The following is a 24,090-nucleotide window of genomic DNA, read 5'->3' as shown; positions in this document are numbered from 1 at the left end:
TGTTCTACCTCCAAAATGCTGCTTTGCATTGCAGGCACTTTGAATAGGTGTGAAGAGCAGTAGGTGAGACCTAAGTACATTAGTCACAGGACCCTTTTTTTTTATCTTCCCCCCTCCTCAGAATAAGCTGCTGTGGCAAAGGGTAGGGCTGCTGTTTCTCACTTTACAGATAAGAAACCGCTCCCTTGACCCATTTAGCTAAGCTTTAAAGAAGTCTGGGAGTCACATAGTTCCTGCAGCTGCTGTGAATGCTGGGGGCAGGGCCAAAGGGAGCAGCTAAAATCAGACACATACCACAAGCCCCAGTGGAACCAGTCAGGTGAGTAGAGCGAGTACTACCCCTTGGGGTGCGGGTGTAGGTGCCCCGAGCCGGCCCCAGGGGCTGTTTTAACCCCGGGGAAGGCAGGTGGGACGCAGCCAGGGTGGGGGAAGGACAGTGAGGAGGGAAGGCAGGGCAGAAGGCAGCTCTTCCAGCCCCCCCCCAACCACCACCCCACTGCTGCTGCTGCTCAGTCACGGGAGAGAGGGGTGAACACAACAGCAAGACAAACTTGGGAGGTATAAATTCAGTCGGTGCTGTTAAGATAAATTTATTTTCTTCAACTTTCTTCACAGGAAACATCACAAAAGTGCTTTACAGAGTTTGATACCATTACTCTAACATGGGATGAAAGGACAACAACAGGTATGTGCACTGCACAGGTAGAAGTTGTCATATGCAGAAGCCATGATAGGTAAACCAGGGTAAAAAAATCTACTGACAAAAAAATATATATATAGTTCAGGTTTTGAACTTAAATTATGACTATAAACATATAATTATATAAATATACAGGCACCGTTAGGTTCCTGTGTTAACTGTGGGGGCCACACAGGGATTCTCAGAAATAGATCATACTGTACTCTGCTTTGCTGAAACAGTTTCTGCTGTGCTCAGTGGGCTCCCAGCCAACCATTTTGCCAGCCAGACAGTATCATTCTTCCTTTTGCACTACAGCAAGCACTCAAATGGCTTTATCTTCATTTCTTCCCATTAGGTCTGGTGGTGAGACATTCTGGTACATTGCTGAAAACATTCAGTTTCATAATTTTTTTCACTGAAAGGGATGTCCTCTTACTCTTCTTCACTCAGTCATCTCTTCATTAAAAAAATAAAAAAGCTTTAGGCTAGACCCTGCTCTCCAGATAAGACAGTTTCATTTGAGCTAGCATATTACCAGTCATGCACCTGCACTCCTCTTTCTAGCTGAACTGTGGTGTACCATGACCAGTACTCCTGCCTTCATTTTGCTGAGTTCTGGGGGAATCAGGCTCCCCTGTAGCCTTTGAGGGTCTAGGTGTAAATCCTTCAAGGAGATCACATTTACTTGCCAAGCAATTTTGCAACAGACTGAGCCATGTTTGTGATGCTAGAGCCCTGACTGAATAAAGGCAGCACAATCAAGACTCTGGAATTCTTGCTTATAGAGCTGCTTTCTAAATAAGTGGTGAATAGTGCAGGCACCTGGCTAGAAATCCTTGGCATAATAATGTAGATGAACAAAAGATGAAGGGAATACTCGAGGGTGAAGGAAGGTCAAATCAAGACATTTTTGCTGGGCTTTGAGTTGCAGAAAAAGCAATTAGCAGAGCCAATTATCCAGAAAACAGTCAAGCCAGTTTACAAAGCCAGTTTGCCTTTTACCTCATTCCCAGATTAAAGACACAGTGCACAGTCAGAAAAGGTTACGGAGTAGTTAGTAAATAACCCAGTAAGGATTTACAGTGGCAAGACAGTGCTTTGGCAAGTGTAGCAGCAGAGATGAGTCTTAGATGTGTGGGAGAAGGTATGAAGTACTACATTCTAACAACTATCAGATACTGCTGCATCTGCGCTACTCCCCCTGCTCCCTCAAAATTAACAAAAAAACCTCAGCTCCCATTTGCCAGCTTTATAAACCCCCAGCAGCCACAACTGTTTTTGACAGAGTACTGTACTAGTAACTGCTGTAACAGAACGCCCAGCAGATGCACGCAAATAAGTTGTAAAATCTGAGGTACATTCTTTTCAACTACATATCCTTACTACTGGAAAGCAGCTGTTCTAGATAACAGTATTGATACTGAGACAAGGCAGTTCTTAAGTGGTAACCTAGACATCCTAATAGGCTTGAGTCTTCCCTTACAAAGTCTCCTTTGTACTTCTAAAGGTAGCATTACTGGTAAATGCAGTCAGCACTTAAGACTTAACCTTATTTACACATGTGCGATCTTTAAAGTACAAGATGAGAACGTGAAGAGATGAAACAAACCACAAAGACTAAGCCCAGCCCCCACTGTTGCTGCACTCGTCTTCATCTCAAATACCGTAATCTAATTTCAATGTCCAGTTAGACTAAGCGTGGCTGAGCCCATGGGGTTGCTGGTCAGAGACCAAGTAACACACCTGCTTCACCTCTGCCACAAACAAAGAGCAGAGTAATCCAGAAATTTAAAACAAGTTCGCTATGGGGCTTGTTCACTCGTACTCGATTCTGGCCGTTTTATCTAGACTTCAAGTGAGTAGATCTCAAGTCAAGTTTTAATGAAACTGATCTCAAGTGACAGGAATAACTCCACCGAAACCAATGAAGTTAAGCTCTGGGAGATCAGATTCACGTCTGTTTTACCTGTTTCTCAATGCATTTGTTCTCTTGTATCAGCCTGTTTTTATGGTTTGAATCATTTTGTTATGGTTGTACATACTCTGGAAGAGATACAGAAAAAGTGATTTGTTTTAATCTAAGAAAAAAAAAAAAAGGAAGCTTTTGACATTTTAACTAGTGATTTTCTGTAGGCAAGTTGTTTGAAATAAAGCAGACAGCTATAACTCGGTGACTTCAATGCTATAACTAAGCTAAAACAAAAATTAAGTACAGAAGATAGGAGACAAGAAACAGAAAAGGTCAGATCAAGTAAAAGTTAGTAATAGCATGCCATGATAATCACTGCTAAGAAAAGTGAATTATATACATGAAACTGAAGAGTTCAGTATACTGGATGGCAAAAGCCAAGGCCCAGAGAAAGTTATTGGGTTTGTCAGCACTGGGGAAGATGGTGATTGCCAGGGTAAGCTAACTCTGTAAACTTGGCAATTCAGTGGCAAGTGAATGTCAACAGAAAATAAACCCAAGGCAATGAATACTGGAAAGGCTTTAAACCACTCATACATGCTCTGGTGGATTCTGAATTAGTTGTGATCTTTCAAGGGGACGATCTAGGCATCACCATGGACAGCTTGATGAAGACATCTGCTCAATGTGTAGTTGCAGTCAAGAAAGCGAGTAAGATGTTAGGCTGTATTAAAGACAGAACAATATGGAAAAATATTACAGCATGTATTTCTCTTAATTAATATTTGCTGTTTCATCAGCACCTTAAAAAAAGTGACATATTAGAAAAATACAGGGAGGAAAGTGATAAGAGAATGGTAGAAGCAGCTCTTTGTAGCTGGAAAGACAGTAAGACCAAGGTAGTTTGTTAAGAGGGGCAAAGAATAGATGATATCCATCTTACAGTAATTCTCCTCCCCACCATATAACAGGATATATACCTCAAAGTCATTTTAAGCCACCTACCAATCTGTTGACCTCAGTATCACTCATAATCATCACCACCATAAGTATTCCAAAAAGCCCTGTGTTATTCTTTAGTGCTTATTATTCAGCTAGTTAAACATTTCCTTGGAAGCAACTGCAATAGTCTGTTGAAATTTAACAGTAATCATTTCTGACAGAGAATTGTCACAGCTGATACGCACTAGCAACTGTCTTAGAGATGCTGCAGTGATAAAAATATCAGTATGAGCAGATAGCTGCTGGGCCTCATCTCTGCCCAGTACCCACCAGAGGTCTAATTTGTCTGCACGCATGCCACCATCACATTCTCTGCTTCTCTTTGGAGGCCCACGGTACAAGCTGAGCAATGAACCCTGAAATCACCGGCAACAGCAGACAAGGGCATAAAAATTATTTCTTCATGTTCTTTCAGCTGCAGTCAACTGATAAAACAGGAGATAATAGTAAATAGGGTAATCGCCTCTTCTGTAGCTGTATTCCTTCCTCTCCTGCCTATCCCTCTGCTCATACCTCTCAGCTCTGTCTACTGATCATTTTTTTCCTTTTTCTGTTTCATAGAAACCTCTCCACAGGCTACTATTTCCCTTTGTTTTATTCCCTTCATCTTTTTCCTCCACAGCCTGCCTTAATACCAGACTTTAAAAGTTCTGAAGATTGCGCTCTCTCCTGTATTTCCAATGTACCACAAACTACCACCTCGGTCTCCTGACACAAATAGATACTTCCAGGAATGAATGTTTCTAGTTCACATAATTTGAACAAACTTAAAAACAGCCACATCATAAGAGGTGGCTATCAACTGTGAGCAGGATTTTATTTCAGTCACGGGGTTTACAAAATATAGCAATATTGATTTTAGTGTATTCCACGTAAAAACAAAGAGGCTCATCAGTACATCATTTGGGTTGCACAGCTAACTGAAGAGAAAAAATACCAGTTAGAGTGCTCAGCCTGAACTTTTTCCTTACCCATAGATACTAATTCAATAACACTTAAATAAAATAGATATTACATTCTGTAGAAATAAGCCTGTCCCAAAGCAGCATTAAAATACTGTAATGAAAGCTATTATAAAGATCTTTCAATAAAGATTTTTAGTCCTCTGTAGCACCTTCCATCAGCCCCAGCCCTTGACAGAGAATAGCTTTGGCCTCACAACACCCCTGTGAGGTAGGTTGTTGGGTTGTTTTGGTACAGCTGGGGAAACCGAGGCAAAGTGAAACTAAATTGAAGTTAACACAGCAGCTCAGTGCAAAACCAAAGCCAAATCCCACTCTCATGGTCCTGTGCTCTTGCTACAAAATGGGAATGGGCTTTGCTTCTCCTCAGTGCACGCAGTTGTTTTACATGATACTTTACACTCCAGTATTCCAGATGCACTACTTTTTCTGGTGATTTATTAATACTGTGATACATTTTTAGTATTTGTAATCTGGCTAAGCAGCCCACTGAACTTCATTAACCTTGCTATATCAACATATATTCTAAGCAGCTGAACACAGAACCACAATATACATACCATTAGAAGATGCTTCACAAAAAAGGGAAATGTCTTCATAGCACTTTGAATCAGTGTCTCAGCTTTTTATTGCAGAAGTAAAAATGAGCTTGCTTAAATACGAATCAAGTTATTTCCTAATCAGATTGCTGAACTACCTTGGAATTTGCTTTTTCTCAGTTCTCTCTTCAGGCAACTGGTTAGGCAGCTTTGTACCAATGCAAGATTCTACCTTCTCTCTGGACAAATTTTCCTGATTCTTTTCCCTTTAACAGAAAGAATAAAATGGTATGCCTTCCCCAAGTACCAAACTTCAAACACTTTTGCTGATTTCAAGTCAGATGTATCTGCCCACTTGCTAGAGTGCTTACTCACGAAGCACTTCTATCAAACCACTTATACTCCACTCCCTACCTCAGGCTATGCATTTAATACTATCATTTAGAAAACAGCCTTCCTAATCCCTCTTCTTATACCTCCTGTGTTCTATCTGCATAAATTCCACCCTCCCTAATTAAAAAAAAAAAAATCTTCCTTCCCATTCTATTTCACTTCAGACAACATGGTGGAACTACACTTTGTGCTTCAGAAGCCAAACTCTAGATACACGATAGTTATGACTTCTCCAAATCAGCATTACACTCCTCAGTTCTGTTTTCAGCTGTCATTTCTTCTTCTATGTGCTAGAGCTTGCAGGTTCTCATATTAACCTCGATACAGACAAGCTGATTTTTTATCTTCTTCTGAAGAATTTATTGGGAAATATATGTCAGATGTCCTCCTCCTTTGTAGGTACCTAATCTACATATCTGAAATTGAAGTATGCATGTTACTATTTTCTCATATTCCCAAATAAAGCCCCTATTTACCATTAAAACCAATTTGTGAAATTAAAAACTGAAAACAGGAGAGGGATCAATTTGGGAACTAAGTTACAGTCAGGTGACAAAACCTGGATTGTGGCTATTCATAGGGATTTTTAATTACCTGAGGTGGTTTTGGTAAAATTTAGTTTCTTGGGCCTCTGATACAAACTGGTCATGTAAAATAGGAGGTATTCATTTCTCTGACTATGTCAATATTGGTAAGACTAATATTACTACCTTGGAAACAAGCGCCTTTTAAGCACATAAAGCCCTCAGTCTAAAAAAAAGACTACACTGCTCTATTTTAGTTATGGTATTTGACAGAAAACCACAAGGAAGTTTAAAACTGCTCAACCAGGCTGAAATTTGAAGGACAAAAAGATACAACTGTTGCAAAAGGTCAGATAAGCAAGCTCCAAGATGCCCAGTCCTATCAAATTTATATTGTGTTTACTTGACCTAAGCAGCACAGATGTCTCAGCCATGTTGTGGTGAAAGAGTTTCCAAGAGAAGAGCCAATTGATGCAAATACCGAAACCCCTGGTCATTATGGTGTCAGGTCTCTAACACAATTTGTACCATTATTTGTAAGTCTTCTAAGAGAGTTTCTTTGGACATGACTGGTAAAGCTAGCTACAAAGACAAAACTGAATTAGCAGGAGATGGTCACTTTTAGTTGTCAATTCTTCATTTGTAAGATTATACATGGCACAGCTAAACCAGGGCTGTGTTGGGTGAGAGATGTTGCAAAACCAATCCTTTCCTACATTTATCATCAGCTCAAGTAAATATAGGTGCCAGATCCCTACAGCAGGCATTTGAGAAGTCCAACTTTTAATAACATTCTATAGCGTTTAGCATTTTAACATTCCTTAAACACAGATTATATCACTAAAACCCACAAAATATTGTTCCTTTTCCAGTAAGTACTGGAGATTTAAATGTTTTACTAGCAAGTCGGTAACTTCATGGCCGTGTTATTTTATTTTAAGCCAGAGAAAGTAAAATGGAACCTTTAAATTGGAAATTAATAACTAACCCACCATAAACGCATGTTACAGGTTAGGAAGATCCCGAACTGGCACACAACTGTGTGTTACTGACTGGTATCAAGGATCTAATTTCTTCATTTCTACAACTGGCAATCCTTCATTTATGGAATGAGCCTTCAACAAGCATTTTGAAGGAATGAAATGGACGTTCTTAGCATGCCTTGAATGAATGCAACAACAAACCAGATAAAGTTGGACTTCAGTCTCAAAAGCATACTGAGCTTCCACAGAGGACTGATTTTCAAAATTTCAGGCATGCAGAACAATTAATTGTTACAAGGAAGATACTCACAACTGGCATTTTGATAGTTGCTGGCGGAGATATTTAACACAAGAAACACTTTAAACTATTTTAATGTTCTGTACTATGGAATCTGCTGCATTTCTGATTTTTTTTTCCTTTATGCCTCCAGAAAGAACCTGGAATGATACACCCAAGAAAAGCCCCCAAAATAAACACCTCTAGTTATCAGTAGCTGATGGACACCGGTGACAGCAGCCATTCAGAGGTTGGTTGTTTTGTTTGGGTTTTTTTTGTTGTTGTTTTGGTTTTTGTTGGCTTTTTTTTTTTCCTTTTCATTATTTAATTTAGCAGAGCTACTTGCAAGTGAAAAGGAAATCAAAGCTTCATTCATACTCAATTCACCATCTCAAACCAGTCCTATACGGTGGGAGTCAGAAGACACTCTGACAGGTAGCAAACTAAACTTCTACGTATAAATAAAAGCCGTATTAATATGCACTGCTCTTACACAGAGCCCATCTGACCATAAGGCTGACTACCCACTCCATGGCCTATCCCTCAAGAGATCCAAATGCTCTGCATTTCCTCAGCTGTTGTACGGTCATAAGCTACAACTACGGGTAAAGATTCATTAGACTCCAGAATCCACATATATTTCCATTTTATTTGATTTGAAACTGTTACAGGGTTTTCTTAAACTGCCAGAATTCATGCCCAAAACCTCAAATAAAGATGGTACAATGGACAGTCTCATCTACCCTTCATACAGTAGACTAAAACTTGATTCATGTGCGTTGGTGATCTCAATCGCTTTAGAGCATCAGGGGAAGTGTTTTAAGAGTTCACGTTTCTACCACACCAAGTGACATGTCCATTTACCATGAATTCCACAGAAATCTTTAGTGACAAATCAACAGTTTTGCTGGCAACAATCTATTCTCAAGGAAGATACATGGCTCAGAGTCCAAGCTATTGGTATTAGTCTTTCAGTGGGGTTTTGTTTCCAAATGAAGTCTCCAACTTTAAGAATAGTCTCTTGAGCCCTCTCTTTAATAGCAGCTTCTAGCAGAAGTTTTAGAGACAGTTAACTCTGCAAGGGCAAGGCCAGTTTTAGTCTGTGCACAAAAGAACCAGGTGAAACCCCAGCCCCACTGAAGTCAACGGCAAAATTCCTATTGGCCTCAGAGAAGAAGATTTAAAGCGAGTCAGCAGTTAGTCAGAGGGAACCCAACTAGGCGATTCCTGCACTATCCTCATCATCTGCACATACACAATACTCCCACACACTTAAGCAAGTTTTGTTTTGTTCCCTTGTTTTTCTTGCCATTGGCAATTCTTATAGATATTGGGTCTATTTTTTGGCATTTACTCTGAGAAACCTCAACACTGGAGCACGCCACTGTTGTACTTCATTTTGCTTCTGGTATAAGAATTCAGAGAAGAGAAAAACAGTTACAGTACAGCACTTTTGGTACTTGACAGGTTTCGTTCATTGAGTCAGAGTTATGGGCAACGTCCTATATTCTTAGTGTATCAGTGCCATTTTGCCTACTTCCACTAAATTAAGTCAGTGATGAGGCAACGACTCATAGAAGTCACTGCCCTCAATTGTTACTAAACTTCCTGACTCTGAATAAACACCATTTCTGAGTTTTCACTTAGAGGATTTCTGCCTCAAAAAGCCTGCATGCTTCACAGAAGTAGCCAAACAAATAAGGCTTACCAGCTTTAGTTATCCATCTGCTTATTAAGTTATTTTGGTTATCAAGTAACCATTACCTTTCAACAAACAAATAACTATTTTTAATAGAGGAGAAATTTTTATCTAGTATCGCTACTGCCATGTATCTCATTTTTATAAGACAAATTCTGAGGACTGTAGTTGAAGTCTGGATACCTCTGTGTCAAACCAAAACTCGTCTTAGTGCTTTAGGGCAAGAAAGACAAACCCCATGACAAAAAAAAACAAAATAAACCTTATTTCACTACAACATCTCATCATTATTTAAATATACTCCAATTTGATACCAGAAACAAGGCAGGCATTTTTTTGTGGAGAACAGAAAAAAAATGCTTAAACAGACAACTGTGAAAATGGCTAATGCAAACAGACCATTCAAACCCATCATTCCTCAAATCTGATACTGAGAGTTTTAATTTGTTTTGTAGTTACTTCAGTACAGCTATCTAAAAAGGTAAACAAACTACAGCTCTGTTATACTTGGATAGTATGAGTGGTATGGTACACTTCAGGAGTCTCTAGTAGGCTATGGCTACACATGACAGGATTCCTCAGAAGGGGAACAGAATAGGTTTGTCATTAAGGTCACTTAAATCTTTGTTATAGCAAATTGGAACCAAATGGCTGACTTCTGCAGGATTTCTGACAGGAATCCAGTAGAGCTGGTTTCAAGTTTCAGATGGCCACTAAAACAGCTGTAACCTTCTCTTCCAGAAGTTGTGATCCACATGGTGTCCACAATGAGTGCAGCAAGTCTGAGGTAGTCAACCTTTACGAAGGCTCAGTATCTGAACATAAAAAGATTTTGAAATGACCACTGGCTGTAGGTATCTTTCTCAGCAATTAAAGAACACTGATGACTCTTGTTCAATCATTACAATAATTTGCCCCATATCCAATGGAGAAGTTGTAACATATTATGCTTCCATAGTGCAGGAGAACCAATCACTTACGTCAAAGTAGTCTGCACTTGCTGCAGTAGATCCAGCAGAAATAAGGTGGCATGTTCATCATAGCCGTTAGCTGTAGTTTAGTTACCTTAGTAGAAGGGTTACCAAAAAAGCATTCCTTAATTGTAATGTGTATGCAGCTCTACTGATCCCCAAGCACAGCATACTGGTTGTCTAGCTGAAGTTTAAGTGCCTGGTTTTTTGAGACCTCATCCCTACCTCTAGTTTTGTGTTTTACTACTTCAAAGCTCTTCTCCATTTCTTTATCCCTAAGGGAAAATAAATGTAATCAGTAAATATCTTATCACTAGCTTGTGAATTGTGAATTTCTAGTCGAATTCCACCCCATCCCAACAAAAACATTATGAACACACAACACGAAGGTCTAGAGTTTTAACAGAACAGCCAAACATTCCCAAGCAAGTCTTGTAAAACCTTATCTCCAGAATCAAGCTCATCACCCAATACAATTAAGATTACATTCTAAATTTCAATATTAACATTCTCAAAAGTAAATTTAAGCGCATTTATGAAAAATAGGTTTTAGAAAGCAGAAGACCATTTCTAGAATGCTCACTCGGAACTTCATTTTAGCTCAATTTGCACTGTTCAAACCCTAAAGCATCAATGACAGCATGTCTCATTTGCCAAGCAGACAAAGCCACACAAAAAAACCCCAAGAGGAAACAAAGCTTCTGCTAGGCTGTATTAGTCACTAACACAGCCAGCAGAACAACTGAAAAAAAGGAAAACCAAACCAAAACCAACGCCAAGTGAATTAGGTATTGGCCTAGCTATTTCTTCTCTAGGGAATGAGGCAATGGAAAGATCGGGACTCAAAAGCAGGGTGAGACTCAAGTCTTCAGCACCACAAAATACAAAACACTTCAGCAAATTTTGGGGGGGGCTCATCATTGTAAAACACAGCTCAGACAGCAAATTTTTTTATTTATATTAAACCCCATTTCTCCATTTAAGTTACCTTCACATCTCTAATGAGAAGGCAGTGTGCTCAAGACATCTTACTCCCGTCTACTGACAGTAATAACCCAGCGCCTCAGCATGGCCAGTGTCTCAGGGAACCAAACGCTGTCGAGAGCAGAAATATTCTGCTTCAGGGAAATCCTTCAGCAAGTCAAAGATAAGGTAACGGGCAGCCTCACTAGGCTATCTCAGTGGGCTAATGCCCTATGAAAGTTATTTCATGAGAAGCCCTTCCTGGAGTTGAAAAATACAGTTAGGACCTCTCCCACATCTCTTTGCCAAACAGAATAATTTCTTAGTTATTTCTTTCCACTGTGAAAAATTCAGGCTTAAGCCCTAAAACAAAATAAGAACTTAGAGAAGGCAGTTAAAATACGTCTCTTAGGGAATGAATGGAATGAACTTACTTTCGACTGTCTACAAGCTTGGCAGTGGACTGCAGTGATGGAAACTGCGTATCACTATAGATTTCTGGTGGTCCTTGCTGTGCTCGTCGTGGCCTGCCACCCTCCCTGGCACCAGGCGGCCTGTAGACACCACCAGTCTGAACTGGTTCTGGGGTTTCTGTAACTAGTTATAAGAACAAGATTTAGACAAGAGAGTAAGTTTGCATTCACATCTGAAAAAACAAGCCAACCAACCACAAATAAAAAAATAAAATAATCTTGCAAGTATGTTTTTGCACCTTTTAAAGCTCCAGAAGCAAATATTTTAGACAAGGCAGGAAATCATGTGTCATGTAATTTAACCTATACTTAGTAGCCAAATTAAAACATGGCTCCAGTGTAGTGCCTCAGAAAGTTCAGGGAATCAAAACCACTGATGAGGACTTTGTGTCTCTTACTTGCAATTTATTAACAGCTTACCTTTAAAGCTAGAGCTTTAAACACATAATTACATATTGGCCAAACATTATTTAAAGCACCTTTCCAGGTGCAGAAGAGAATATCCCAACAGTTCATATTTAAGGTAACAATCTACAAGTAACAAGGTAACTTTACCTCCTTGCCTGTACTACCAAGCAAAAACACAGTAGGCCACGTTCCAATTAATTTCTCAATGGAAGAGAACAGTCTGAACTCAGATCATGGCTAAGTAATTTATCTCCACCTATGCTAATAAATTGTATTTAATCAAAACTAGAGTCCCATCCCAGTTAAACAATCAATTTTGCAATGTCATGTTCTCTATACCCTAGAACTGATCTGAAAAGTGTACTACTAACCACGGAACTCTACTCAGGAGCTGCCATATTAGATATCAGATATTGGCTGAACATCCGCTTAATTGTCAAAGCAATATTTTTAGATCAACCGAAACACTTCCAACAGATATTTTGCAAACTGTGAAGTAGAGGGATCTCCTTCAGAGGTGGAATGCTCCCCCCCTCCCCTTTTGAATGCAGAAATAAAAAACTCTCCATTCGTGTTTATTTAAAGTATCTGACAGTACTATCAACTCAGTTCCTTAGATCCCTTCACAGGAAAATTTCCTCATCTGCTAGTACATCAAACAAGCATTAGTATGTTTGAAGGTGCCTGAATAGGAACTACTCCTTGAGCTCTAAGCAGCTTCGTTCAACCTGAAATGCTTCTGACTGGAAAAAGCAACAACTCTGAGTTAGATTTACCAATTGGTTCAACAACAGGTGCTGGTGCAGGAGCTGACTTGTTCCAAGGACCAGATGATCTGTCTATACCACTACCAGTCTCCTCCCAGTTGTCACCAGGTTCTTCTCTTTTTTCACTTTCATCATCTTCTTTTTCACTATAAAAGAGAAATGGTAAGTAGCATTTTACAAATGGAGGTTTAAGACTTGCCAGAGATTACACACTCACCACAGACAAGACGTTCTGGCTACTGTACTGAAGATACTAGATTTAACCAGACGGCGTTAGTCCTGTGTAACCACTGTATTACTACCTGAACAACGATTTTTGGCACAATGTAATTTGTAATGTAATTTGGCAACTGAGGAGGAAGAAAATTCTTTAAAAAAAAATACAAATGCAAACTGTACTAAGTCATTAAATAAACTGATTTCTTATTTTGAGCTTGAAAAATTTTTCATACTAAGACAGTCATGCATTTGGAAGTGATGAGAAGATAAAGCAGAAAAGGTCTACGAGTCAAGCTTCCATAAAATGCTCTAGTCAAGAGGAAGAAATTGTGGAAAAGCAGTAACAGAAAGCAAGTCCTGAGCTCCCTTTCCCCTTAGCCACAACCACCTGAGAAACACTCTTATATTACCCTTACAAATATAATCTACAAACCAACTCAGATTTTTTTTTTTTTAAGGCAGTTAATCAAAAAGTACAGAGAGAAAATTATGCCATTTTTAAAAGATAAATCCTATGTAAAAGCCTGACTGTATTTTGACTATTTTATTTTGCACAGGAACAGTCAAGAGGCTCAAAACGATTTGCTAGACAAAGACACTACAGAAAGCTGTGTGGTATAATTGGACATATGTGGAGGGTGAGGCTGTTAGAAGACCCAGGACATTGATCGGAACAGCAGCAGGAAAGTATGAATACAGAAGAAGTTTATAACATCAAATCCTACTAATCATGATTAGACATCCTTTCTGTATAAGTAATAATCAGGGAACAGTTAAAAATACCTACAATTTCTGAGAATTAAACAGCCTTTCATTGTTCATCCAAATACAGTAACAATCATAGTAAGCTGGACCAAGGGCCTAAACACATCACTGTCCTATTTTAAACTGCACTCAAAAGCAGATGCCTACAGACTAGCAAGAACAGAGTAAGTATATGCAATGTCCCGCCCGCCAGATACTCTGTGTCTTATTTTCAGCAAAGACACCTCCAGAGCTGGATAACTTATACCCTCCGGTGGGTTCTTCCATTTATTTCTCCCCTCGAATCCATTATCTGAATGGTTACAAAATCCCATGGCAGAAATTTCCACATGCCTGAAAATCTGCCACAGCATCAAAAGCATTCAGAATGCCAGCCTTTGTCTGGAAAACCAAAGTACTCGCTTTTCAATCAAACAGTACTAGTAGTCAGTGAAGCAGCAGCCCACTTGTTACTTCTCCATTCAGACGTGTGATTATCCGCTGTGACACTTCAATGGTATGGAGAGATTGTGGACCAAATACATGCAAATGGCCTAAAAGGACTAGTTAACTGAATGGGGAAGGGGGATGTTAAAAAAAAAAAAAAAAAATACATCAAAAAATATGTAAGACCTGCTCAAACAATGAAGAAAGCATCCATTGCACTGGCTACAGGTAAGATGATTTTAAGACTGCATTACTCTGATCATCATCAATACCTGCACAATGAGGATTATGTGACATTCTCAGACAAAGACTGTCATAAAAATCCTTTTTCTGACCTGATGAAGTGTTTTTCTTCACCAGGACAGACTTAGGTAACTTAGCTTGGACCAGACTACAGGAGCAATCTAATGAAAAGGCAAGCAAAGAATCTTGGATGAGACTCGTAAATGCAGTCCTGTGGGATCTTGTCATGGGATATTAGCTTTACCAACTATAGTTTGGGTTTTCTGAAATAGAAATCCAGTGGTTCGGGAATTCACTTCCCAAACTTGACATGCTAAATAGATTGAGTCAGATACCCTTACAGCAGTCGAATGATTCAGTGGGACTTACTATCCTGCACTCCCTTCAGAGAAATTCCTACTTCACTACTTTTATGGAGGGGAATGTTAAGCATTTGTAATAAAAATCTGAGTCCCAACCAAAACACACAGACCTAGAGTATCAACAGAGATTTAGAAAATGGAGAGAACACTGGCAGAGAACAGTCAAACCTATGTCACTCTGCAGCGAACTTCTGTACTAGCAGAAACATCTCAAACCTCTGTTTAATTGGACTCATGGAGGCAGGTCTGAAGAAGAAAGATACTTTTTAGACATAGGTAATTATTATACCGGAGAGAAAAAGGGGAAAAAAAAAAAAAAAAAAAGTAGTACCTTATTTGCATGGACTGAACTCTAAGACCACTATAATCAATTTCTTCCTTTTGCTCGAACTCCTTCCAATCATCCTCTTCCTGTAAAAGGGGGAAAACGTAAGTTGTTACCTCCCTCACAGCAAAAGTAGAAAAGAAGAATGTAACTAAGATAATACAAAGAAAACTAGGGTGAAGGTGCAGTTGCGTGGGAAATCAATCTGTGTGTACCACTGCCAACAGGGGAAAGGATTCCACTCCCTCCTCCCCCAACTTACTGTATGTCACCTAGGACGCACTTGGGAGCTGACTAACTCACTAGAACAGCTAAGAAACACCCCAGCAAAGAAGTCATTCAAGTGAAAGCGAACTACATCATCTCTGTAAAAATGCAGCAGGAAGTCAAAGGACAACACAAAGTAGGGGACAGGGATGTGCAGTCAAGACCAAGGAAATACAAAGGCAAGACCTCTCCCTTTTACTAACAGTAAGCTTTTATGACAGCTTGAATGCACACAAAGCTTTTCCATCACTTATTTCATGAGCCAAACTGTAAAGAATATTTGGAATAGCTTCCAGTGGATTTATGACAAAGATTAATATTGGTACATTTGACTTTTTCACATTCACAACCAACCACATTTAGAGCCTTTCTTGCTTTCTTAATAATATTTTTATACTAGTCAAAGGTCAGCTTCAAAACCACAGAAATCTTAACACCCAAGAATAATGGAATACTCATCTTTGGAGAGCATTGCTTTAAGGTTTTACAACAGGAGTTTGATTACGTGTTTGGGGAGAGAAGGACCCACCTAAGTGAAGCCAATTTTGTCCTACCATAAAACCAGCAGTTTATTAAAGTAGGCCAGAAATGGCCCAGAACAGATAGGCAGTCCTCCCATTTTCCTAGTCAGAACTTTAAGACACATACAACCTAATTAGTAGTTTACACAGTTCCTACACTCTACATGAAATGCAGTTATATTAATTTAAATATGAAGACCTTGCAAGCAAGGTCTGCCGACGGTATAGTTCCCTTTCTGCTGAACAGCTGGGAACGCAGCTTGTTTAAAGAGCCCTGTCCTAGAACCTTCTACCTCAACCTCTAGAAGGAAAACTTCAACCTGCTTTAAAGTAACAGCAAAAGTCGAAAGTAACCTCATGTTATTGCACTGTCTGCTGAAGACTCAGTCTTTTGGAAGAGCCTGAGTCTACAGCTCTAAAATATTTTAGATTTCTTATATCCCCATCTCCATGGAAACATCAGTTTCCAAACTAACGTACCTTTCACATTTAATGATCTTTATTTCTAATCCAAGTACAAGCTTCAGTCAAAACCAGCTATTATTTTACAAGCAAACGAGCATAAGACCAGCTGAAAAATTACCACTGACCTTGGTCTACTCAAAGCTAATTCAGGTGTCAAGCTCCCCATATTAAATAACATTAGGTAACAGCAGAGTATTTCTTAAAATTCATTTAAATATATACAGCATGGTCAGTTGTAAGGCACTAACTCAACTACGAGCACTCAAACTTCTCTCGCATTCTCATCATTTCACTGTAACACAGTACAAAAAAATTACTGGCAGTAAAACCCTTCCTGGCAGGAATGCAAAGAGCTCGGCGTGCTTTGCTTGCGGAGCCGGGGCGGGGGGGGGGGGGGGCGAGAATCTCATCGCCAAGGTCCACAGGCCGCACACCCAGGTGGCACCCGACGCAAATCCCCAGTTCCGGCCGCTACCTTCCGCCAAGACCCAGCAACCGGGGAGGGCTGGGCAGAACCGAAGCCGCAAGACCGGGAACCGACCCCCGCTTCCCCACCATCCCCCCCTACCCCCTCTTCCCACGCGGGTCGAGGCCCGAAACCCGCCGGGCTCCCCACACCCCGCGGGATCTCCGCGCCGGGGCGGCCCCGGGCTCCCGCATGGCCGGGCGGCGGCAGCGCCCCCTGCCGGCAGGAAGGCGCCGCCCGGGGCCGGCGGAGGAAGCCGCGACCCTTCCCCCCCCACCGCCGCCCCGACGGCGCGGCCCCGCTCCACCCCCCCCCCCCGCCAACCGCCGCCTCCCCCCCCCCCCTCGCCCCTGCCGCACCTTGGTCGCCGTCTTGGCGGAGCCGGCGTTGTTCGCGGCGGCCCCGGAGCCGCTGCCATCCGCCGGGCGCGTTCCCCCGGCCGCCGCGGCCGCCCCCGCGGCGTTAGAGGCAGCGTTGGAGGCGCTGGCGGCGGCGGCGGCAGCGGCCGCCCCTCGGCTGCTCTTCTCCTTCCGCTTTTTCTTGTCCCGCTTGGCGAAGAAGTCGTCGAGGCTCCTCTCCTCGGTCTCCGCCATGGCGGCGGCGACCGCTCCCAACGGCGGCGGGAAGGAGCGGGGGGGGGGGGGGGGGGGGTGGGGAAGGATCGGGGTGGTGTGCAGCGGGCGGCCCGGGCCAACAGGTGATCCCGGCGGCGCGGCCTGCCCCGCTGCCTGCCGCCCCTGGCCCCGCGGAGCGAGCGAGCGAGCGCGGCGGCTTAACGGCTGCGGCTGCCCGGGCCCGCGCGCGCCCACCCGACGCCCCGCGGGAGGGACCTTCCGCGCTCCACGTTGGTGGCGCCGCTTGACACGGCCCGGAAGGGGAGGGGGGGGGGGGGGGGAGGAGGCGGGCTGAGGAGGAAAGGGGCGGTGCCTTCCGGCTGCTGGGGAGGGCTTTTGCGCATGCGTAGCAGCGCGCCCCGGCCAATGAACGGCCGGGAAAGAAAGGCCCGCGCCGGCCAGTCAGAAGTCTCCAGGGGGCAAAGCGGCTGGCGTCACGGCGCGAGAATGCGTGACGGACGGGGAGGCGGCACGGCGCGGCTGGCGATTGGCCGAGCCGGGCGGGGCGGGGGGGGGGGAAGGTGGGCGAGAAAGGCACGCGGGGCGCCGCTGAGCGGGGCGGCGCGTGCGCGCCGAGGCCGGGCTCGCGGGGCGGGGACGGTGCTGGCGGACGTTACCCCCGCGCGCGCATTCCCCTGAGGGGGCACGGGACGGGGCGAGGCTCCGCAGGGCTCCTCGGGAGAGCGCTGGCTGTCGCCCTTGCCAGGGGCGGGCCCTTCCCCTCAGGCCCCGCCGCCGAGCGACAGGGGGGCCGGGGCGGCGGCCCGGGGCGTGCCCGGCTTCCCACCCTTGCGGTGAAGGGCCGTTCGCTCCTAGCGGGGACGCTGAGGGGACTAAGGCTCGGCCTCCCCGCGCCCTGGGAAGGGCGGCGCGCTTGCCCTCTCATTGTAAAGGATGCAGGGAAGTAATCTATCTTTCATCTTGGGAATGGTGTGGTTGAGTGAGTAAGGCGTGACACGCCGCTCTGTCTAGGGTGTCCGGGTGCGTTGGTGTGAACTTAGCTGCTTTCCTGCCTCGCAGCTGAACCCAAGGAAATGCCTCCTGGGAAACACACTTCGCAGTGGGTGTCTGCAGGTTGTCGCCACTAGCTTTGGGTACTGTAGTGAGCTTTAGCTCTGGAAAAAAAAAAAAAAAAATTCAAAATGTTCAACCTGGCTTCAAGATGGCATTGTCAACAGTTTTGAAGCAGGACACAGCCTCAGACTGTCGTGAGTCAATAATTACATGAAATACTGTTTCTGATGACTTCGTTGGTCAGCCACCGAAAGGAGATAGATGTTCCTACTGCTAAAGTGTGCGCCTAAACGAGAATGACCTGTTAAATAAGCATTGGTTTGTATTATAATAATATAAAAGTAAACATGTTTGTATCCTTGATTTATTTAGTATCATTTTATGCTTTGTGATATTTTCTCCAAATCATTACATATGTGTGTGTGTATAAATATGTAAATTAAAACTTTTCCTGACCTTTGAAGAGTGTTTGACAGTTTCTTTATAATTTGCGTCTGTGAAAATAGTTACTTAGTGTTTTCCCTCCATAATTCTCACCTTTTTTGAGAAAAAAAAAAAAAAACAAAAAAAAAAAAACACAAACAGGGGAGGTGCCATTGTCATGTTGCAGAAAGAGCTTCAATACTCTGTGAAGCATTTGGTAGCTGTAACTGAATCACTGTAGTCCAGTGTCCTGTGCTTGGGAGATCTGTTACAATCCTTTAACTATGTCTCTCATGCTGCGCTTTCCCTGTATTTCTCTACTACAGTTCACATTCTGTTCACTTGCAGGATTTCATCCTGTGCAGAGCAGGCCCTGAGAACTAAAAATTGCAAGCGTAACAGTTGCAACACAGAACACCGAGTGGTCAGCGACGCTTTCTGTTTCGTGCTGGGAATGATTACTGAGGTAGAGAGAAAATTCGGCAGCCGCGTCCTGTTTTCTGTGCCTCCTTGGTGCACCGGGGCTCCCCGCCGGTTGACCGAAGGTGGCGGGGAGGATGTGCCACAGGACAGCCGGGTGTGGGAGGGGGGGTGACGTCCCTCTATCGAAGTGTCTCTTTCCCTTGCGTTCGTGCTCCATCGCTGCCCGGGAAGCTGACACCTCTCCCCGCCCCACTGTGCCGTGACTTGCAGGCTCAGCACTGATAACAATATGCAACTAAGCAGACAACTTCTATCCCTCCGCTTTTGTGGTAGATAAGCTAATAATGGCCACTAAGTACAGTGCTGTGTCTGATTCTAAGCAACACTTTTTTTTTTTTTTTTTTTTTTTTAATTTCAGCAGCTGGTAAAACATTTTCACCGCATTATTATGGATAACCCCTAATATCAGGCTGAAGAATGCAAACCTGATGCCTTTTTGCTGCTTTTAGAGTTTGTGTCACTTGTCCCTTGCAAGCACAGCGCTGTAAGGCTGGAAAGACCAACTCTGGATTAGAAACTCAATACCTGTCAGGAGCAGAGAAATGATTTCAGCTGTTTCACAGAGAAAGGAGCAGAGAAACAATTTCAACCAAGAAACATTTCAGTTGTTAAATCTGGAACAGACGCAGTAGAAACCATGGAAAATAGCAGCAACGTTTTAGGCCTTGGAAGCCTTAGATTCAGATTTAAAGACGTGTCTCAGTTGGCACTGTAAAGGAAGCATTCGTTATGCTTGGATTTGCCTCCCACCTCTAGTTTTATTTTTATGTAAAATTGTGAAAACGTGCTGATGCACGGCATTTGAAGTGCTCTGCATTGCGTTAGCTTTTATGGTTAAGATTGTTACCATGTAAAATGTTAACTGCAGGGGAAAAAAAAAATAGAAAAAGGTCAGGTTTTCTGGGTTTTTCTTTTCCTTTCTCAAATCCAACAATCCCCAATCCTTACGCAGAGGATGTTTGGCTGCAGAATGGCTCACGGGCGTGAACCGGCGGAAGTTTGTAATGCGAGGGATCTGCCCAGAATGCCCCGTCGTCATCGTCGTCGTCGTCGTGATGGGAGCGTGAGCTGGGCCGGCAGCTTCCTGCTGCGCTGCATCCCGCGGAGCTGTGTGACCAGCCTTTGGCAAGGCACCACGCTCTTGGTGCAGATTTACCCGGAGGGCTCTGAGGGCTTTGTCTCTTTCCTCCCCTGCGTTAGCGGCGCACGCTGCCTGTTGTGGCACACGGTGGTGCCCGCCCACCGCTCGCCGCCGTCCCGCAGCTGTGCTGGGCCTTCCCATGACGCTTTTCCCTGTGCTTCTTGGTGTGTTTTATAAAGATTGAGGAATGAAGCACCACCGCGCGCAGGGGAAGTGATGCGGCAGCCACTATTCATGTGGGGAAACTGAAAAAAGGAAAGCCGAAGCGGGCTGTGGGTGACGGTGCAACTTCTGGGCAGAGGTAGGAGCAGACTCCCATTTCCACTCACCCAGTGTTTTGCCTTCTCCTTACTTCTTCGTACCTAACTATCTCCATTCTGCGACACGAAGGTGATAGCACTGCAAACTGCTCTGACATTTGCAGAGCACAAGGGGAACGCTTCATTCAGTCAGCCTTCAGCAGACACCTGCTTAGAGGAAATTGGAGGAGGTGCCCTCAGGTGCAGAGTGGCTTGCAGAAGGGTTCTGGTGGAGCCCTTGCCACACACATCATGGGCCCCGCTTCTCTTCAGGAGCTTCACCTTCCTATCATCAGCCTTGGGGCGCTGAGAGTTTGCTGTAATTTCAGACTCCTACAGCCAGAAGGGAGAGGTGTTACTGTGCCCTTTTCTCCACCAGTAATTGCCATCTGAAAGCAGGCAGTGGTGGCAGGAGCGCATGATGTTTTGCTGAAGTATTAAATTTTATACAATGCCAGCTTGAAGCCACCTTAAAAATAATCTTTTCACCATAGAATCAGTATAATAATGCTTCTGCTAAAATGTCAACAGCAGGATCATAGGCTAGAGCACCAGTTGCTAGCTGGTGTGGTATGCTGCTTACTCTGTGAAACCTGAAATGAAGCATGGGCTAGCATAGGACTGGCACCCTCTGCCCCCCTGACCCCCCCAAGGAGGATGCAGCAGTGCGTGTTCAAGTTGTGGCACAGAAAAAGCTGTGCCTGGCGGCGGCGGAGGAAAAAGTACACATATGGTTTGGTGGTACAGCTCATCCGACCCGGTGACTAGCTGTCACCGAGGCGGGCGGCCGTGCTTTACAGCCCTGACAAGTCTCTCTTCCCCTCCCATCCCTGTGCTGCTGCTGGTGCACGCCTGACCCTGCAGTGGCCTGGTTCAGGGAGCCGAGTGGCAGGAAAGCTTCCCTGCCTTTCGCAGGGCTCGTTTCCTGCTGATTTTGCTTCCTGAACTGTTTCCTGAGACATCAGACAGGTGTCGGTGCTAACACGAGACAGGGTGATGGGAACGCATAGCAAGTGAGGGGGAGTAGAAATGTCCTTTTATGCAGCAGCTGGCTGTTAGATCGTATTATTTGTACCCTCTGACTGCATCCTGAGTCTTCGTAACAGTAAATGCCACAGATCCCTTCGTAGGAATGTAGGTGTGATAAATACTGCAGTAGGAGATGATAAAATCTGTTTTCTGGTTTTAATTTTCTTAGGAAAAGCAGCTGGAAACATGTTCACGTACTTAATAGAGGAACTGCTACACTAGAGGATGAATATATAGATAAATCAGTTTATGAACCTTAGCGCTGACACATAGTTGTGAAAGTCTTTAGTGTCTCGTGTTCCCAATTTCCTCTCTCACATGGTGAAGACTGTTAATGCTTAGATAGCAGGCAGGCAGGCGAGGCGTGCTGGAGGGGCTGAGTAGCTAGCTAGGTAGCTAGCAGCAATCTTTGTAAAAATAGAAAGAGGTTTCTTCACAAGAGCTCTAGCACTTACTATGAAAGCATGTTGGCTTAGAAGGGCCAGATGTGCTACATATGACTTCTGATGAACTATTCACAAAAATCTTTTCAGTGGCTTTTGGTCTTTGCTAGGGATAGAAAGAAAAGCTGCTGGAAATTCATTATTTATGCTTAGATGTTTCCTCCTTTTCCATCCACTTCCTCATATTGGATTATCTCGATGACCTTGCAAGAAACTGTTTCTATTCCAATTAATAGATGTCTCGGTGGGAATCTAATTTAATTTTTATGAAATATGCTGGATCGTTTGAGCCAAGTTTTGTTGGAATAAGAATTTTGGAATGGCATATAAGCAACTTTAAAAAATCCTTCCTTTTACATCATAGCATGGTTGCAGACTCATAATTTCACCGGGTTTATCTCTGTCAGTGACATTTATGAAGAACAGTTTCACAGTGCAACAGCCAGCCGTGTCTTTTCATACCTGAAGCATCACTAGAAAACAGCAAAGAGATCTGATGCCAGATCGTATATTTTTATGCTATAGGATCAATGTGATTATTTATAGAAGCTGATAACTGTAATTATACCACACATGAGATGTAAAGAAAACCTGAAAACCTATCAGATTGAAGAAATACAGGTAAGGAGAAATACACAAATCATTTGTAGATTCCCCCTTCTTTCTCTAATCACAAACTGCACTCTCTGATGTGTCAGGAATGAGGGGAAGGTTATGTTTCGCTAGTGACAAGCAGTGACCATTTCTGGACAGCACCCAGTTAGCAACAACCCGAGGGTCTGTGCCATCACACCTCTTGTACCGCTGTTTGTGTATGTTTTCTCTCATCATCACTGTTCTTGATGGAGTCTCAGCTTGGTAAATTCTGCACTGATACGTAAGAAGGTATTATCACTGCTCTGAGGCACCTGCATTCTGTGAGGGAAAAAAAAAAAAAAGGAATCTGTCATCATCATCTGCCTTTCTTTTTCGGTTGTTGTTGGGTAATCTCTTAATCCAGTAACTTTTTTATCAAAACCTTGCAGGTGGTACGTGCCAAATGGATTTTTTGCAGAGATTAAAGGAGGAATTGTTTGTCAAGTAGCTGTATGAGGAAGGATTTTCCATGGGAGGGGGAACGTGCAAGGAGACAACACTTGTGTGTTGATCCCTGTTATTCACTGGTGGATCAAGTATAGTGACTCTGGAGTGTATTTGATGTTATCAGTCATTAAAAATTGCTTGTATTAGCTAAGCAGCTTTGTTTGCTAATGTTTCAGTTAAAGATCAAAATATCTACAGACTACCTCTCATATATGCCATATTCCATTGGGTTCTCCAAGATATGCCTTTTCTCAGTCGCCTTTGAGCCCACTTAATGGACTGTGTTGTCACCCTGTGCAACTGTTGATACTGTAAAGTCCTAATCCAACGAACACACGTGTGGGTAGCTTCATTCCTGCACAGGTACTTGTGAAGGAAAGCCAGCCACCTACCTAAGGTTTCATGTGATAGGGGCCAAGGTTCATTATGTTTCTCTGAAAATCTGAAGATCTGAAGATCCATCTTAGCACTTTATATGACCATACTGCAAATGCAATACAATGAGGATATCAATACTTAAAATATAAAAGAAAGTCAGAAGTGAAAGATGGCAAATCTTTTTCATCATGATACCATCAAAAAAAGAGAAAATACCTAGGGTCTCCCACATGTTGGTGCTATGTGGGTGCCTGTTCAAAAGAAGTTTGGCCAACCTGCCTTAAGGGATGTTGCTATCAAGAAAGAGCCAAGCATATAAAAACCAAATATCAAAATGTATGAAAAAGGATCTCATTTGCACAAACTGACACCCTGGCTAGGCCTCTCAGTAAACAGTAAAGGTTGTGACCTGGCCTGCAGACAGAGCTGCTGTTGCTCTCCTGCACCTTCAGCTTTTCCAGATGTTTAGTCTAGGGTTAAAACATGTTTCTTAAGTACTGATAGGATGCTTGCATTAGTGCTTATGCTGGTTTATGTATCTCATCGAGTTAATAGCACACTTTAACTGCTTC

General features: G+C 43.2%; 1 protein-coding gene across 5 annotated transcripts; it reads right to left on the bottom strand.

The window, feature by feature from the left end:
- Nucleotides 1-574: 574 nt before the first annotated feature.
- Nucleotides 575-17,503, bottom strand: CDV3 (CDV3 homolog). Of its 5 annotated transcripts, none has more exons than XM_032991201.2 (6): nucleotides 16,971-17,503; nucleotides 14,899-14,978; nucleotides 12,562-12,698; nucleotides 11,339-11,501; nucleotides 10,167-10,216; nucleotides 575-9,785 (listed from the first exon to the last, which is right to left on the bottom strand). In XM_032991201.2, exons 1-6 carry the CDS (start codon nucleotides 17,202-17,204, stop codon nucleotides 9,769-9,771), a joined length of 681 nt encoding a protein of 226 aa, XP_032847092.2. In that variant the 5' UTR covers nucleotides 17,205-17,503; the 3' UTR covers nucleotides 575-9,768. The 5 variants fall into 5 exon arrangements, 4 of the variants coding, with proteins under 4 accessions (XP_032847092.2, XP_032847091.2, XP_032847094.2 ...); XR_006166820.1 differs by having other exon boundaries at nucleotides 9,708-9,785; nucleotides 9,951-10,216; XM_032991200.2 differs by having other exon boundaries at nucleotides 575-10,216.
- Between the last annotated feature and the right edge of the window lie 6,587 nt (nucleotides 17,504-24,090).

This window comes from Tyto alba, unplaced genomic scaffold (genome assembly GCF_018691265.1).
Source record: "Tyto alba isolate M040663 unplaced genomic scaffold, T.alba_DEE_v4.0 Super-Scaffold_46, whole genome shotgun sequence".
Lineage (NCBI taxonomy): Eukaryota > Metazoa > Chordata > Aves > Strigiformes > Tytonidae > Tyto > Tyto alba.
Note: the sequence above shows the minus strand (reverse complement) of the source record. Positions and strands in the feature narration are given on the sequence as shown.